An 18,146-nucleotide genomic window follows, 5' to 3' on the forward strand; every position below is an offset into this window, starting at 1 on the left:
CGATAGGCACCTCCACAATCAACTAATAAGTCAGTCCATCTGTAGAGCGCACTACTTACCTGTCTGTGAGTGTCTCAAGGCGCTGGGGGAGGGGGGGGTGGTGGAGGTGCTGCTACTTCTCAAACAGCCAGGTCTTATGGATTCTCCTGAAGGCCAGCATGTCCTGGGTCTGTCGTAGGCAGATGGGGAGGGTGTTCCAGGTTTATGCGGCGAGGTGAGAGAACGATCTGCCACCCGGGGTCGCTCGGCGGATGCAGGAGACGGTGACGAGGGCGAGGTCAGCGGAGCGAAGATCGTGGTTCGGGATGTAGAAGGTGAGTCGTTCGTTGAGGTACGCTGGTCCTCTGTTGGTGGAGAGCTTTGTGAGCATGGGTGAGAAGCTTGAAGGTGAACCTCTTGTTGACAGGGAGCCAGTGCAGGTCATTCAGGTGGGCTGTAATGTGGCTGTGGCAGGGGATGTCGAGGATGAGGCGTGCAGAGGCCTTCTGTATTGTTTCTGGAGTTTGGCTGAGGTTCCTGCGTAGAGAGCATTGCCGTAGTCCAGTCTGCTGCTGACGAGGGCCTGGGTGACTGTCCTTCTGGTACCGGTGGGGATCCATCTGTAGATCTTGTGGCGCATGAGGAGAGCGTTGAAGCAGGAGGAGGAGACGGCATTTACTTGCTGAGTCATTGACAATGCGGAGTCCAGGATGACTCAAGGTTTGCGTGAGTGGCTAGTTGGCGTCGGGGCAGCTCCCAGTGCGGCCGGCCACCATGAGTCGTCCCAGGCAGAGGGTGTGGATCCAATGATGAGGATCTCTGTCTTGTCCGAGTTCAGTTTCAGGCGGCTGTACGTCCTTTCGGCGATGGCCTTCATTCCTTTGTGTAGGTTGGTTTTGGCGGCGGTGGGGGCCTTGGTGAGGGGGAGGATCAGCTGGGTGTCGTCGGCGTATGAGACGATGTCGAGGTTGTGCGATCTGGCGATGTTGGCGAGCACTGCCATATTGATGTTGATGGGTGTTGGGCTGAGGGATGATCCTTGGGGTACACCACAGATGATCTTGGTGTCTTTAGAACGGAATGGGGGGAGGCAGACACTCTGGGTTCTGCCGGTGAGGAAGGAGGTGGTCCAGTCTGGTGCTTTGTCGCGGATCCCTGCGTGGTGGAGGTCGTGTGCGGAGGTGTGGTGGCAGACAGTGTCGAAGGCGGCAAAGAGGTCCAGGAGGATGAGGACTGCGGTTTCTCCGTTGTCCATCATGGCCCTGATCTCGTCGGTGGCCGCGATGAGCGCTGTTTCGGTGCTGTGGTTACTACGGAATACGGATTGGGGCGGGTCCAGGATGTTGATCTTTTCGAGGAAGGGGGTCAATTGCCTGTTGACGATCTTCTCGATGACTTTTGCCAGGAACAGGAGGAGGGAGATGGGCCGGAAGTTCTTGAGATCCTTGGGGTCAGCTTTGGTTTTCTTGAGTAGGGCGTTGATCTCGGCGTGCTTCCAGCTCTCCGGGAAGGTGTCGGTCTCGAAGGAGCTGTTGATGATTTTGCAGAAATGGGGTGCGATGGTGGAGCTTGCTTTGTTGACCCTGAGAGAAGTTATGCGGGGAACCACCCTTAAATTCTTTTTACACCTACAGAAAGATTTTCAGCTCCATATAACCCAATTCTACAAGTATCTTCAACAGCGCCATGCTCTTACCCCCTTGCTTCAGCACTTAGAAGACCTCCCCGAATTTCCTCCCCTTCTTATGGGGGATCTAGGTGCGCACAAGATTCGGCAGATATATCAGACACTGACAACCGACTCTACCACAACTCTTCATAACACATGGCATGCAAGGCAAGCTGATATCCCAGAATTAACGGATGATGATTGGGCGGAGGCTATAGCTAGTCCCAGAGGTGCAGCGGTGTCCTCTAGATACCGACTCATTCAATTTACATATGTTCACTACGTCCATTATACACGCCTACCTACGACTCTGGAAGATGGGAGTTATTACATCCCCCCACTGTTTACGTTGCAACAGGAAAAAGGGTTCTTTCTTTCACACTGTATGGAGTTGCATTGCACTCTAATCCTTCTGACGTAGAGTTCTGACTTGCCTTAAGGAGGTGTTGTGCTGGGACATCCCACTCGACCCCAGACTGTTCCTCCTTCATAGCACCAATGAAATAGGAGGGAATCGCTACAATCAACACCTACTCTTCCTTGCTCTCACAATCGCCGAACGCGATATCGCTCAGTCATGTAAGGGAACTTCCCCACCGACAATAGGGAAATGGAGAAAAGGGCTAGTTTGTTTGTATGGGTGCCGAAATTGCTGTCTTCCAAGTGAGGGGTTGCCCTCAAAAGCATAGAAAAATGTGGTCTTGATGGGCTACGTACAGGGGCATAGATCTCCCCCCTTCTTTCGCAAACTCCCTAAATATTAGCTTTCAAGTGCGGCTAGCGGCCACGTTATATGCCATAGTATGCTCTCTTTCAGGCCATGTGTCCATCTTTAAATATGCTTGCCGGGGTGGGTGGGGTGGTAATGCCTGCGTAAAGTATTGGTTTACACTTTTGTTATATATGCCAAATGTATCTTATGATTTATCTCTCCAAGGTAAATTGTCATTATCCTGTTTCAAAACGGTACATTTTGGACGATTGCCCATATGGTATGGTGAAAATTCAATAAAACATGTTTAAAAAAAACAAAAAAGTAAAATGCTATTTTGTCTAGAGCCCCAAAACATGGTTCCGGTCACATGAACTTCTTGAAAGAGAACTATTATCTCAGGAACGTTTTTGTAGTAACACCCATCAGAATCACTACCATGCTCTTCACTAACATCAGCTGTGATCTGTAGGCCACATGTTCTTCCATTATTGGTAAACTGAGTAGAATTAAATTAGATATTAGTAGATTATCATAAATGCAGGGAATTCATGTAATGGTACGGCTTACTGGGTATGGGTTGTGTTATAACCTATTACTGGTATCTCACACCAGCTAAAATGGTTGTCTGGAACCCAAACGGGAGAGACCACTGCTGGCGGGGCTGTGAACAGCAAGGCACACTCAACTACCTACTATGGCACTGCCCCAAGCTTCAGCTCTTCTGGGAGGAAGTACTAGAAGCTATAAATGCCATTTACATGACGGACATTCTGAGGTTCCCTAGCTATGTACTATTAGGCCTCCCAAATCCTCTCCCCTACCTGTTACAGTCACGCAGAGATAGGCCATTACCCTTGCGCTTGGGGCAGCTATACACCTCCTTCTTAGTAAATGGAACACCGCTACCATCCCGTCACACGTGGATTAGTTACACAAATTGTGGGACATAATAGGCATGGAGAAATTAACTGCAGCAGCAATGCAACGCCTTCCCCTCTTTAACAAAATGTAGCTGCCTGCCTTGAAATACCTCTCTACTGAATTCCAGGAATTGTCCTGTCCCCATTATCTCTGTGTCCTGCGTTTAATACCAGTGGAAGCGCCTGCAGAACACCAGACCACCTAAACAAACCCCCGAAGACTTCTCTACTCTCCCAGTTTCCTGTTCCTCCTTTTTACTCCTCTTGTTCACTGTTCACTACACTGTACCCCCTGGGCATACAAGACCTGCCATCCCCAATATCTGATCACCACTGGCCGAGCGGATGTAGGTGGGTAGTGGTGATATTGAACTTTAAGGTTAAAATAAAAACAGATTTAAATGTTATTGGAGCCATGCCTTAACATTCTATAAGAAAAAAACTATGCCTTCCCATCCATGATCTAGATTTAATCCATCATCATTCTTTAGCTCACTCTGCCACCCCAGTTCAGACATGGCCAAATACAAATCAGTCTGACCCTGTGCTTCATGGGAACAGTCCAGACCGAACTGCCAAGCCAGGTCTTCCCTGGACCGGAAACAAGCATCATGGGACGGTTTCAGAGCTTCACCCCTCATCAGCCCGGCTTGCTTGAATCCAATGGCATGGAGAGCACGGGACACACGTCTGGGCATACCCTGCCAGCTTAGGGCAAACAAAGCACACACAAGGAGATGATGGAGGAGCGCTGAAACTTTTCAGACAATCACCCCCAGTCACAGATCTGGGTTGAATCCATCATTCTAGCCAACATTCCAGCCCTGCATCCAAGCGGATACATGGGAACGGGGCATAGACAACAGTTTTATGATACCATATTTGATATAATGAGCGCACTGACATCAAACACATCTCTTACTTACATTCCTTGGTTGGTGGTGGGACATGGCCTTCCTGCTCTTCACGGCAGCTCCACGGGTGAAGACGTGAAGTCCAAGTTAGGGCTGGAGAGAGGCTGAAGGGGAAGAGCACAGACCCCACCGGATGAAGCTCGATTTTAAGAAGGGGTGGCTGCACCCTGACCTGCCCCTCAGGAACTGCAGAGAAGACCGCCCAGCACGTGTATAGTCAGCTGTGTCCACTCCAGGACACCCTAGTTCTTTACAACGAGGAGATCTGGAACTGGCAGAGATCCCTAAACAGAGGAACAACTGCACACCACTCCTCGCTCAACACAACGACACATTAAAACGCAGGTGGATTTACGACCTCGAAAACAACGAGAAATCGCCTCAGATAAAAAAATATACCCCTCAATAAACATGAGACAAGGGCACACCGAGCAGTTCCCTCAACAAACTAACTGTACTGACACCTCCTCCCCGAACAACCGCTGAGAGCAACCAAAACATCAACAAGCAACGGTCCCAACGCACATAACAGTCGAAAGGGGGCGATAGTGGTTTCAGACCGGATGCGCATGCGCAAAAATAGTGAGCCAAAGACTGGGCATGCGCTGAAATGATTACCTCGCGGATGCACGCTCTCGTTGACATGCGCAGTAGCAGTAACATACCTTTCGAGTTTTTCTTTTCTCACGTCCACGCATCATGCGTCACATCCTGAGCGTATTCTTGTCCGTGTCTCGCGACTGCGCATGCTTCTCTGATCGTGGCGTCTTGTTCTTCACCCGCGGCTCGGTCAGATGGTCTGCACTGTGTGTGGAGGGGAGAGAAATATTTATTTTATTTCTTTAGTGCATTTTTATAAAGCGCGGACATTACCCGAAGGTGTCAGAGCGCTGTACAATAGAGCCAGTTACGTTACAAAAGAACAGTGGAAAAACAATACAACATACAAACAAAAAATGAAGATTACATAAACACAAAATCCAACAAAGCACGCAGGAGAGAGGAATGTACAGGAGAAAAAAAAAATAATAATAATATATAAAAAAAATACAAATTTACAATGAGCGAACTTCCAAGAGGGGCCTTACTAGAGTTTATTGAATAGCTTAAATTCTCGCAAATGCAGGACCTATTGCATTGCAAATATTTTTGGTTTACAAATGCTCCATGCTGCGCTTTCACTTTAGTAGAGGCCTTTTCTTTAGACTATCTGTGTCTAAAGAAAGGTCTGCGGCTGCTATTAAACTGAAAGGGCAGTATGGGAACAAATAAATGTTTTTTTTGTAAAAGCGCCCCATGCCACGGTTTTACTTTAATAGGCCCCGGACCTTTTTTTAGACGCAGCTCGTCTAAAGAAAGGGGCACAGCCTCTATTATAGTGAACACGCAGTGGGGGGGCTTGAAAACAACCAAAAAGTGAGCTATTAAAAAAAAAAAACATGCGGGCATCTGTGCAGCGGGGGGGAGCGGGTACGGAACAGAGCAAATTTTAAACTTATAGCGCTGAATTAGTAAAAAACTGTTTAAGCAAATTAACAGCGCCCACTTCACACGGCGTCAGTGCAGGGGATTCTGGGGTATACCGATTCCCATTAAGCAAAAGCGCGCATAACACGCTGCAAATACCCCCAAAAAAGTCGCCTGCCATTGCTAAAGCTGGTGTGCTTCCATGTTCTTTACATTAATTACCATTTAAGAAAATAGTGCTCACTGACTAGATAAAGCAGACCGTGTAAGACCTGAAGGAAAAAGTTCAGTTGTTATGGGAGGTTACAAATGCAGACAAGGGGGTAGCAAGGAGGGACTAGTAAACCTATTCACGAATGAAAAGCAATGATTTTGAAAGGACTGGGCAGAAAATGGGCAGAGCTTTTATTCCATTCCTCAATACAGCATGCCTCCCAGAGCAGAGCACGCGCTGCCCAGGATCGACCTAAAGAGCAAGTCTTGCAGTCAGTTAAATGCAGAAAAAAACAGCAGCTCTGTGGGGGTTTAATCCAGCGGTCCAAGTGCATAGTAAACAAGTATTTTTTGCAGTTTTATATAGCGCAAACTCGACCCACTAGTATCAGAGCACTTTTAGAGGAGCACCAGTTGCATTACTGTCAGACACATCCATGTTTAGGCACGGGGAGATTAAGTGATTTACGCAGGATGCCTGAGCCTCCCGCCAGACTCAAACCTGGTTCTCCAGCTTCAAAGTCGGCTACCCTAGCGCTTAAGCCACACCCTCTGATAGATCTTTACTTTTTGACCTACTATGTTTGCAATGCGTTTTGCACCATGTATACGTCACCTAGAGCTACAAAAGAACAACCTATTCTGGAATTATTCTGTTGACCTTTTTCCTTCTGGTAACTCCATAGCTGCCAAGTTTTCGCTGTAATATATCATTGCCTTATCTGTGACATCCTTTTTTTTTTTTTATGAATCAGTTTTTATTTTCGTTAACAAGTTTGAACAGTTACATTTCAAAGACCAATTGTGCAATGGTAATTGCAATGCAGGTTTATAATATGCTCCCACAGGACAGGCACAGTCATGGCTACATTTCAACTTGCTATTTGATAGCCGCAATGAATACACATGCAGTGGCATGTTAGGGGCAGGTCTGTTATATGCAGCCGTGGCCCATGCAGGTAAGAGCGAGGGGGGGAATTAGACAGACGACGAGAGAAAATTATTTAATTTTCCCTCATCATCGTCTGTCGAAATCCCCCCCTACCCGGCCCCACCGTTCTTACCTGCATGGGTCACAGCTGGTTATATGTAACATGTCTGACTGTGTGGCGAGCTATGGTAGTTGATATGTTTGGCGCCATCCCTGTATGGCACTAGCAGAGCATTAGTCCACTTCAATTTGTTATCAACAGGAGGTGAAAGGGAAAGGAACAGGACAAAGCAATAATAACTTCAGAACTTGGCCCAACTAATACAATATTGGTACCTCTATGTAATAAGTGTTAGTGCAGTTTACATCTTCAGACAGTTGGCCTAAGTTGTTACATCAATTGTGTGTGACAGTTTTGAACCAGATACACTTGGAATCTCACCTCCTGCTAAGATGGCATTGAAGACGCCTGTAAGGTAGGGTGCCCAAATTACTGGTTCGGTCTTAAACAGGTCCACCCATATTCCATCTAATAAGGGTGCCTGTGCTGCTTTCTGAGACCTAATTTCCACAGTAACTTCTGCCACTGTGAACACCCATCCGTCTTTAAGAGTATCTGGTTCAAAAACACTTAGGTCTAAACCCAGAAACACCTCAATTATTATGCATGGGGTTGGTGGGGCTCTTCTATTCTCAACTCTGCAGGAGTTATTGTGTCCGGGAGGTCTGGGTCAGGCAGCAGCTCATTCTACATCTCCTACAGGAAAGTTGTTTATTGGGTGTGGGAGGAATGTAATCACGAAAGTGGCGATCTTTCAATCTAGCCACATCCTCCACCACTCCAACTCTAGGAACACTTGCCTGCTCCACTACACCAAGGCTGCCTATCACAGACTGCTGAAACTGAACAAAAGTCACCTTTGAATCTGGAGAACAATCCTTGAATACAACAGAAGCAACGAAGGTTGCCAAATGAAACAAATGGAGAGCCAACTTCTTACACCAAATGTATGACTTACAAACAGCACTGTAAGGCTCCAACCTCTGAGTTACTCTATCTACACTGCCCATGTGCGCTTTGAAGTCTAAAATGCACACAGGTTTGTGCACTTCAGCAACCTGACCCCAAACAATCACAGGTGAAGTACTTTCATCATGAATGGTTGTAAGCATGAGGGACATCTCGCCTGTCTGAAAATCTCACCGCTAGAAGTCCATCACTACGCAAGGCACTACACTGTCCCCTCTGAAGTTATTTACAAACAACCTCTATATGGTAACCTTTATGGTTAGAGCAGACTGTGCCACATGCAACGGTATGCACGTTAAACAATTTCCTAAACAAATGCACACTACTGTAAAAGTTATCTATGTAAAAATGGTGCCCTTTGTTAAAATGTCCTCTACCAAGTTCCCACACAATTTTCTCACTGACTCCAAAAGTGGACGGACAACCAAGGGGTCAATAGTGGAATCCCTTCCGGTGTACACCCTGAAATTAAAATATATCCAGTACTGCTCTCGGACAGCATATACATCCTAATTCCATAACGTGCCCTCTTGCTTGGAATGTACTGCCTAAAAACTGTTGCAGGGTTTCTGTACTCACACAGAACTGTGCACAGAGGAGTGGAACCTCGGCAAATTAGGGTGTCCCAAAACTTACCTTAGCAACCAACTCACCCCTTACCGAGCTAGCTACAGTGTCTCATTGGACATATCAAACTTCCAATGTTTAGACAAACCAGAACATGAACTTACAGTACCTCAGGGTACGTGGAACTCATGAACACTCTTTCGTTATATTATCATTACAAACCAGAACATGGAGTAAAGAAGACACATGTGCATTTGAAATGTTTATTTACTAATGCCGTCTTCTCAGGCGCAGTATCTTAGATAATACAAGTATACTTATTATCAGTAGCAAAATTATCAGCATAGTTACTAAGACATAAAAAGCGAATGGTGACAGCATGTTAACATGCTGTAATGAATAAGAGTTAACAACACTTATATTTCACCCTCCCTAACACATATATTATATTATTAGCTAAGAAGGTCTCTTTGGGTTGTTTTAGGGCGGGCCCATACCTTAGTGTCCTAGCATGAAGGAATCACATCAGCATACACCAGCTCTCTCTGCATGTGCACCGCATCAAGTGTGTTAACTATTCTCGTGCAAAGCAATATCAATCCCGCCTCAAGCCCAAGTTGGCAAAGGCTGCACTTGTGTTATGACTATGAAGGCGTGGAGATCAGACCTCATAACAATTCCATATCGTGTTGCTCCTGAAACTTCAGCACTCTCCGTGCAGACATGGTTTATTAAACAAAACTGATATCTGAGCAATAACATATTATTCTCACATACACCACGGCAAACCACTAGGTTGAAAGCTAAGTCAACAATTAAGGGTCGTGTGCAGAAGTTGCAAGAAAGGAAAAATGGCGTTTAAATCTCAAATGTACCTATGCTAACTTAACACGATATAAGGATATATAGGAGCTATACCACACCCCCCCATGATCCGAGAACGGACTAAATAAGATAACAGAAGTGCCATCACATGAGAGCAGAATCCAACAAGAAACGAGCATGAATAAAAATTCAATTATAAAAACTAATGCTAAAAAATAGCCCACAAGTATAATGTGGCTCAAGCCAATAGGCAAGCAAAAATAAAATGTCTTGACCAAAAGTCAATAAAATCAAGGAAATGCTATCAATCAGCATGTCAATTTGAGGCAGTGTCTATGATAAGACTGTATATGAAAAGTAAGCTGCAACAGCCTCCAGGAGGAAGTCACTGTCCTCATCCGAAAACAGTTCAGCCATCCAATTTAAAAGATGAAAGGAACATACGTGATCTTCCAGCACCGGATCCTCTATAACCATCAGAGGACAGCTCGGTGGGTTTTCAAGAAAACTTCGTTCCAAGAAATTTTGCGCTGCCGACAACACATCCCAGGGACCCATTAGTCCATGTGCCACCGCCAAGGCCATAATCCTTTCGTCAGAACAAACCAACTCGTGAGCAATGATAGGACTCATCAGTTGATCAAAATCGACGTCAGAAGATATTGGTCCGCAGAGACACAAATCAATGGCCCAAAGGAAATCACAGGTCAGGCAGCGAAATACAGGCTGGACACAGGTGAAATAGGAGAACCGAAAAGATAATCCAAACGCCGTGCTTAGAGTCGCCAACGGCAGTGTGCCATAATAATCAAGCATGCGGTTGCGAAACTGCGTCAGTAGCAGCTGAGCGTGGTCTTGCACAGGAAGGGCATCCATATTTAAAAAGGCAGAAAACCACCAATGCGCCAGCCGCTAATGCAAGTAAAAACGGGAACCCTCCAAATAAGGATGAAAAAATAGAATGGAAGAAGGCAGGGATGACTCCAAAAATCTTCTCAAAGGAAGTCACGAGACCACCGCTAACAACTTTAAAAAAATGTGCTAGGCCCGTTGTGGAGGATGCGTTAAAGATAGAACGAACCATGGCTCCGAAATGCAAAGGCAAATCAGTATTTAAAAGAGCCTGAACCTCCGTACGGGTGTTAGCAATGTGAAGCACGAAAGTTTCACGGGCCGAGCTCAAGGCCACCTCTTTCTGGGACAAAAGAGCTCTTATTCTAGCCATGCCGCTGAATTCTGCTCCGAAGGTCGGTATCTGTGGCCAAATGGAAGACTCCCTATGTTCACGTGTGGGAGGATAAAGAACATTTCTGCAGCAAATAACTCGCTCACTTACTGTTACTATGAAAGCTATACCTTTAATCAACCCACAACAGTTTTCATTATTGAGCATTAAATAACTACCATTCTCTAACAATTTAAACGTGGGGATGATAGCAGAAACAGGCGTGCCCTGTAAAACGCAAGCCATATTCGGTCGGTCCTTGTTACATGAACCGTGTAACTGTATGTGTCTGCACATTAAAGAATGATCTGGCGTCTCAGTACACTCATCCCCTGTTAGATAAACCTCCTGTTCATCCTTGAAACATCTGTATGTGTATGGGAGTGACCAGACCTCATGAAGAAAACCGCTACCCAAGGGTTCAAAACGACCTATTGGCACATATTTCATACAATTTGAAAACTTATATAAAGCAAAAGGCAGTGTTATTAAACCGTGGATAAGCCACGTAGCAGCAGTGGCCTCTGCCACAGAAAAAGGCAAAGATTCCAACCTTTCAATATGTAGCATAGAAAAGGAAGCATCACGCATTGAAAGCAAGCGTTGTTTGTCTGTCAAATTAAACGGTGCAAATAAAGAGGAAACGTTCATGTATCCCCAGGGAACTTTACCCATTTTCAGAGTCTGAAGTGTCCATGCAAACTGCATGATTGACCGTAATTGATTTTGACCATGGTATAATACAGACACTTCATCATGCACAATATCAACAACAGACGACACAATATTATCTAATGTGTAAATTCTAGAGGAAAGCACGTTAATGCTATTGTCAACAACTGCAAGCACTTTCTCAAGATTCGCCTGATCAATAGCCCTAAGGCGTGAAGCAGCCTCAATCTGTGACAGTTTCCAAATTTCATTGTAAACCCCATATAACCACCTTTTCGACCTGCCACTAGCTGGGCCTTTAATGAAATCATTCAAATCCACGTCTGCATTCAGTTTGGAAAGGTGATACTTAACCGCAGGTAAAGTTGAATGTTTCAGCCAAGCTTGACACAACTTGCCCACAGAGTAAGAGGTGACAGTATGACTCAAATCAAACCGGGGATCAGATCTAACAGTCTTAAAACCGTCAGTTATATTTAAAAATCTTTTTTGGCAAGAATCAGCACTACGGTGCCAAAGCAGCCAACCCTTAGGATTCATACTGGAAATGTTAAAGGAGGAATTAAGAAGCAGATCCTGTATATCCTTAATGGACAATTGAGTAAAATTACTCCAATCCTCATATTCCTCCAACTCCGGGAAAGACGGGGTGTTCAACCTTTTAGATGTAGCCAATCCAAAGCATGTGGTCTGGGAAATGGTTTCATTTAAAAACAACATATGATTCGGGATGAGACATGCACGGTGCAAAGCCTCAGTGCCTCGTACCTGCCAGGCCCTTGAACCCCAAACCGATTTAAGGTCTATGGTTTCCTTCCATAACTCATAGCCCCCAGTAACTAATTGATTTAGGAAGGCCTTCGAATACAACAATTTGGTATCGGTAAGTCTAACCTTGGACAGTGGCTGTTTTTGAAATTTAAAATAAAAGGACTCGGGATTGGACTGATTAAAGTCAGTGAAATAAGTATACTTTTTAAGAAACGTTTCTGAACTCCCTTGTGTAGGTGCTGGGCAATGTTCCCACTGAGTAAAATTAACAGCATCCCTTCGGGAAGATGTTTTGTGTAAGAAGTGATTGCCATAATGTTGGTAACAGAACAATTCACCATAATTAGCAGATTCTAAATATAAATCCTCAGCATCAAAAGCAGCATAGTATTTCAAATCAGAAAACAAACTTTCCACAGCATTAACATCCCAATCATCAGAACGAATGTTTTGTTTCACCACATCCCCCATATTCACTCTAAGTACATTAGGAACATTAACGACTTCCGTTGGGCCATGAATTTGAAACCGAACTGCATCCCACGCGATTCCATCCAGAACAGGCCATGCTGTGATGTTAACCAAAGTCAAGTCTCTTTTTAATCTGTGTGTAGAATGTGAAGAGGAAAGTGGGGCTAAAGTTCCATTTAAATGAGTAATGCAAGTTCTCTCCTCGACATAGTGTCCATTCATAATTCGAAAAAAATAAAACACAAAACCAATTGACATAAAAAGGTAAACCGAAAAAAGGACCAGCCAAATGTATATCCAAGGAGGTATCAAAAAATGTTTTTTAAACAGGCTAGCATATACTGCAATTTGAGAGGGTTTTTTCGAGGCAAGGGAAGCAGAGTCAAATGAAAATCTGGATTCCGTGGCTAAACGAGCTTGCAGGTCAGGCATGGACAAATCAGTGGGGTATGTATAGTCCAATTCATCAACGTTAGTTCCGGGTAAATTATTTAATAATGGACTGGAAACAGCAGGTAATTCGATGGCCACTTCAGGTTCAATATTAGAAGCAGTGGGCATAATTGAATTTCTCACTATGGAAGGACAGGAAACAGCTGGTGTCATGCTAAGAAGAATCGGCCACTCTGTGTATCTTGACATTGTCAATAGAAATAAACCTGTTTTCCTTACGACCTGGAAGTGGTGGTAAAATGACTGTTCTTGTGCCCTTCACTCCAAGCACTGGGACCGGAGCTCGATAGGAGGGACCAAACTCTTTCTTGTTGTCGATCTTCTCTCGAACCAGTTCTCCAACTTGGGGTAGCCAGCCAACTACCGGGATCTGCAACGCATCATCCGATGTGGAGGGCAAATGTTCCTTTGCAAGACTGTCTCTGGTCTTTTGTAGATTCTGTAAAACATTGCAATGTTCATCTGCGTCAAAGGAAGTGGCGCGAACCACAGAGTCTAGACCGTCAAGGTCAGGGACGTACATCTTGATGCCAAAGAGCATTTCGTATGGGGTCCGCCCACCCAGAGACCTTCTAGGGAGATTATTAAGAGCACGCTGCACGCCATAGAGGTGAGCCAGCCAGTTTCTGCCAGTGCCTATAACTCGGGCTGTCAAAGATTGCTTTAAATCACGGTTCATTCGTTCAACTACACTATTACCCTCAGGTCTGTAGGGTGACGAAAACTTGACTTGGACCCCCATCGAAGTCATGGCATCCTTATACGCCTTAGAGGCGAAAGCCGGACCCTGATCCGAATGGAAGGTACCACAGGCAAAAATCCCTATAAAGATACGCAAATCTCTAATGACAGTCCGTGAATCAGCGCTGCGATGTGGCCATACCCACACAAAGCGTGTGCATGAGTCAACTGCTACTAAGATGTACTTATACGCAGTATCAGATGAAAAAGGACCGCAGTGATCTAAATAAACACAGCCTAGCGGTTTATTAGAAATGTACAACTGAGTCTGTGGCGGACGCGTAGCAGTTGAAGGTTTAATCTGCTGGCATATGTCACAAAGAAGGACATAATCACGCGTCTGTTTGTACAGTCCCCGCCACCAGAAACGTAGTTGTAATTGAGTTACAGTGGCCGAGACGCCCGCATGCGCAGACGCCACACCTTCATGAGCCGCTGTAATCAAGTCTGCTCTGCGATCCGAGTTGGGAATCAGCCGTTCCCCAACATCAGGAATTGTCACAAAAGGAACCTTTTCGGGACTTAAGTGGTATTTATACTTCGAAGGGAATCCCGCAGGATGTTTACTTCCCTTCTCAGAGGCAGCAATCGCTGCCAAGATGTCGCTATCAATCTTGGTTTTAGACCTAGTAACTGCTGCAACTAAGTATGTAGATACTGCTGATTTCGCTGCTTCATCAGCAAGCGAGTTGCCAACAGCGTGAACTCCTACGCGCTGATGACCGAGAGTATGAATCACATAAACGAGTGGCAACCTAGCCTTAAGCTCTGCCACTCGAACCCAGATCATTTTATGTTTTATTGTGCTACCCTTGGAATCATGAAAATCATTTTGAATCCAAAAGAACAAGTTTTCATTGTAAGACTGGACACAGTAGTAAGAATCACTTACAATTAGAGTAGTAACACTTGGATCTGCGTACTCCAAAGCTAGTAAGAGAGCACGAAGCTCCGCCAATTGTGCGGTGCAATCGCCCAGGGGCAACGTGTGCACTTCCCTGGAAACGAACTCATCATTCAACATAGCACCGACCACAATGGCGCATGCGGAAACGTAGGCATGTTTAGAGCCATGCGCAACCTGCGCCGACCCATCAGTGTAAATGATGCAATGGAAGTCCTCCAAAGGTCGCATAGCCAGAGGAGCAGGATGAACGAATTCATACTGCAAGTACTCTTGCGACCGTAAGGAGGCGTCAAAAATAAACATGACATCCGTGGATGACAATGACGCAGCCCACTGAATCCACCGAGGGTGCAAAGCTTTTGAATTCGGTACACTGGCTTTCGTGACTGCCTCCAAGTGAGGACAGGGTGTTACCACTAGCATGCGTTTCCCCTGAGACAGTGCTCGTTCTTTTAGAATTGCCATCTGTACAGCAGTTAAAACCTTCTCCACTGTGGGAAACCGCATCTCAGCCGAAGTGTACAAGTGTGACTTGTAAGCAATAGGTACTGTGTCACCTTCGTTAAAAGTGAGGTATGTGAAACCCACCGTCCCAGGAATTATTCTTATTACCAGGTTGGTGTGGTTATCACGAGTCAGTAAATATTTAGAAGCGAGCAGATCAGCCTGCAAGGATTGCAAAATGGCTGAATGCTCAGGCAGCCAGCATGATTTTGAGAAAGTTGGTTGTATCAAAGCATACAAAGGCTTGATATGCTGGGCATATTCCGGAATGTAAGTTCTGCCGAAATTCAAAAAGCCCAGTAAAGATTGTAATTTTTTCAGTGTTGTAGGAGCGCGCAATTGTGCGCACTTCTCTAAGAAGTGAGGAGCCAAACCTCTACCTTCATTGTTGAGCTCATAGCCCAAAAACAACACTGTGTGTTCAGCAATGTGCGATTTTGCAAAGTTAAATTTGTAACCCATGTCAGCGAAGTTGCAAATAACAGAATTTACACGACACAGATGCTCCCAAATATCGTCGCCTGTGAGATATATGTCATCCACATACGAAAAAGCATCAGGGTCGAGTGCCTCCAGAATAGAGACAATGCGAGCGGTAAATATACCAGGACTATTCTTATAGCCCATTGGAAGACGCCGGAATTGCTTTTGGACTCCAGCGCTCGTAAAACCGGTCCATTGGGAGCTAAAGCTGTCCAATCTGTGGGCATAAAAACCATTGGATATGTCAAGCGTTGTCTTGAAACGCTTACGCACGAGACTATCCACTAGGGCAGAGCCGTGGGTATTCTGTACAGCACAGTTACGGCAATGCGAGTTTAAATGCCGGTAATCCAAAACCAAACGATATGATCCGTCAGGTTTGTTCACAGTAAAAAGGGGATTATTCATCGGTGACACACACGTTTCAATAACTCCCTGATATTCCAATTGTTCAAGGATTTCTGCGACGGAAGTTTTAGCTTCACGCCGAATGGGATATTGAGGTTGAGGCTGCGGCTGAGACCGCAACGGAATTTCGTGGCAAGGCGACAATCTATCCCAACCACATTGGTTACGGTACAGAGCCGGCGCGAGAGCCCGAGCCCACTCTTCTGCAAAATGCTGCGCATGCTCTTTCGAGACAGTGTTCGCGAAACTGGGTAGGATCACCTCCTCCCCTCGCGGCGCCGCGAGCACAAAAGGTGGGGGCCAGTCAGCCTCCGAAAGTAAAATATCATATGTAGAAGACAGATTCTCCCAAAATACACCTTTAACGGTACGCTGTATGTCACCTTCAATTAACAGGACAATTTCATATAGTCTTGCAGGGGGAGCAAGTCTCGTATCCGCTGTTTCTATCACAACGTAGACATCAGTCGCTGTCACCCTCAGTAGTGGACGCAGCGCCTCTCTGACTATGGTTATCTCCGCCGCGCTGTCCAGCAAGGTCAGAGCCCACGTCAGATTCCGAAGCCGCGTTCTCACTATCTGTGGCATATCGATGCGCTGTTAAGGCTGCGACTTTCTTTTTCGCAAACTGCGGACGCCTAGGCGTAGAATCCTCCTGCTTCACTGCGCCGTCCGTCTGGCGGGACTGACCACGTCCTTGTTGGCCACCACGTCCACGTCCACCCCCTCCTCCTCCACCGGTCTTCGGGGCCGATGTTTCCTGAAAGGAACGAGGAGAGCGTTGATCAGAACCCTGAAATCGATCAGGTGATTTAATCATCGCGCGATCGCGCAAATCATAAACTTTTTCAGTCGGCGCAGGTGCTTGTACTGCAGGAAAAGAATCCTGAGTTTGTGTATTCTTCCTCCCCTGTGTCTGTTTCTTAGGCCAATTTTGTTTTTTAGACTTGGGCTGGACATCTGTCACTGCAGATTGTCCTTGAGGTTGTTTTTTCTCCTTTACTGGAAAATATTTCAGACCTCTACTTGTGCGGCCAATTGTCTTATAAGCGGCCACCACAATCTTTGCTAACTGGCGGGGTTTGTCGGCATCGGGCAGAGCAGCCAAAGCATTCGACACCTGAAAGTTAACTGCATCTCCTTTAACATTGGAGAGAACGAGATCACTTACAATCTCAAAAGAACCACACAGGCGCATACCCAATTCAACCGCTGCCTCTGGACCGTGATCATTCTGAACACGTCTAATGATTTCAGGCAGGGCAGTCATAGACGGGGTGCCGAAGCACCTTGTATAAACTGCCGCAAATGTTTTTCCCCAGCTTTCACAGTCAACAAGTTCAGGAGTTATATCCTTCGGTAGAGTAATCGTTAACATTCTATGTTTATCAGCAGGAGTAGAATTCGGAAAAACCGCCTCCAGTTGATCAAACTTCTCTGCTAGCCAGAATGGGAAGTCATCGTTGTCAACTGGACGCGCACCAAAAACCGAATTAACCATCACTGGATTGAGACGCATTCCGCCTCGTTCCATGGGAGCGGCCGCACCCCCCTGGGGACCACCAGGAAGATGTCGACCGATGTATTGCACTAAAGCACGAATCACGGAAATGGAAACAACATGTAGCCTGCGTATTTCTGCTAGGGTACAAGCCCCGTGATTCGGGTGCGGGGTAAAGCCACCCAACGCAGGCCAACTTGTACCTGGAATTGAGAGTGGACCTAACCTCGCAGCGGACAAAGAGTGGGGGAGGGCGCCATCAAACCAAACTCGATGCTGCCAATGATCAATAGGTATTTCCAATGCCCTGTACGGCGTATATACAGCCGGGACATCCGAGGCGGTGTAGGAGTGGAACAAACCAGAATTAGCGTCCACAGCCGGAAACGTAACCCAAGAGTAAAACAACTCATAAGGAAACGCCGGATCTGCACATACCACGAAAATCACAGCCATCCCATCTACTGGGACCTGGTACGTCTGAAGATGGTTGCGTACCGCTACGCGACTATGCTGCGCAATAGCCACCGCCGCCATGACAACACTGGAAACAAGAACACACAAAGAATACTTTGTAGCACAACTGGGTAGTAATTCAAAGAAACCGTTTAAGAAAGAATCAAGCTTGAATAAAGACCTATTTCAAAAAATAGGTAGGTTTCACCGACACCCCGTTTTCCGGAAACGGATGTGAAGGGGTTAAGGCATGAACGATAAACTACTCGAGTGTCATGATATAAGACCACCGAAAACGTTGGGCGCCATGTTGCAGGGTTTCTG

At 45.9% G+C, this 18,146-nt stretch overlaps 1 protein-coding gene across 2 annotated transcripts in view; it reads right to left on the reverse strand.

Annotated features, from left to right (window-relative positions):
* LOC144772334 (uncharacterized) overlaps positions 1–4,745 on the reverse strand; it is a 151,971-nt gene extending 147,226 nt beyond the window's left edge. For both annotated transcript variants that reach the window (XM_078656577.1, XM_078656576.1), the window contains exon 1: positions 4,210–4,745. In XM_078656577.1, the coding sequence (XP_078512703.1) occupies positions 4,210–4,233 (24 nt within the window). In that variant the 5' untranslated portion in view covers positions 4,234–4,745. The remainder of the gene's footprint in view (positions 1–4,209) is intronic.
* Between the last annotated feature and the right edge of the window lie 13,401 nt (positions 4,746–18,146).

This window comes from Lissotriton helveticus, chromosome 8 (assembly GCF_964261635.1).
Source record: "Lissotriton helveticus chromosome 8, aLisHel1.1, whole genome shotgun sequence".
Classification (NCBI taxonomy): Eukaryota; Metazoa; Chordata; class Amphibia; order Caudata; family Salamandridae; genus Lissotriton; species Lissotriton helveticus.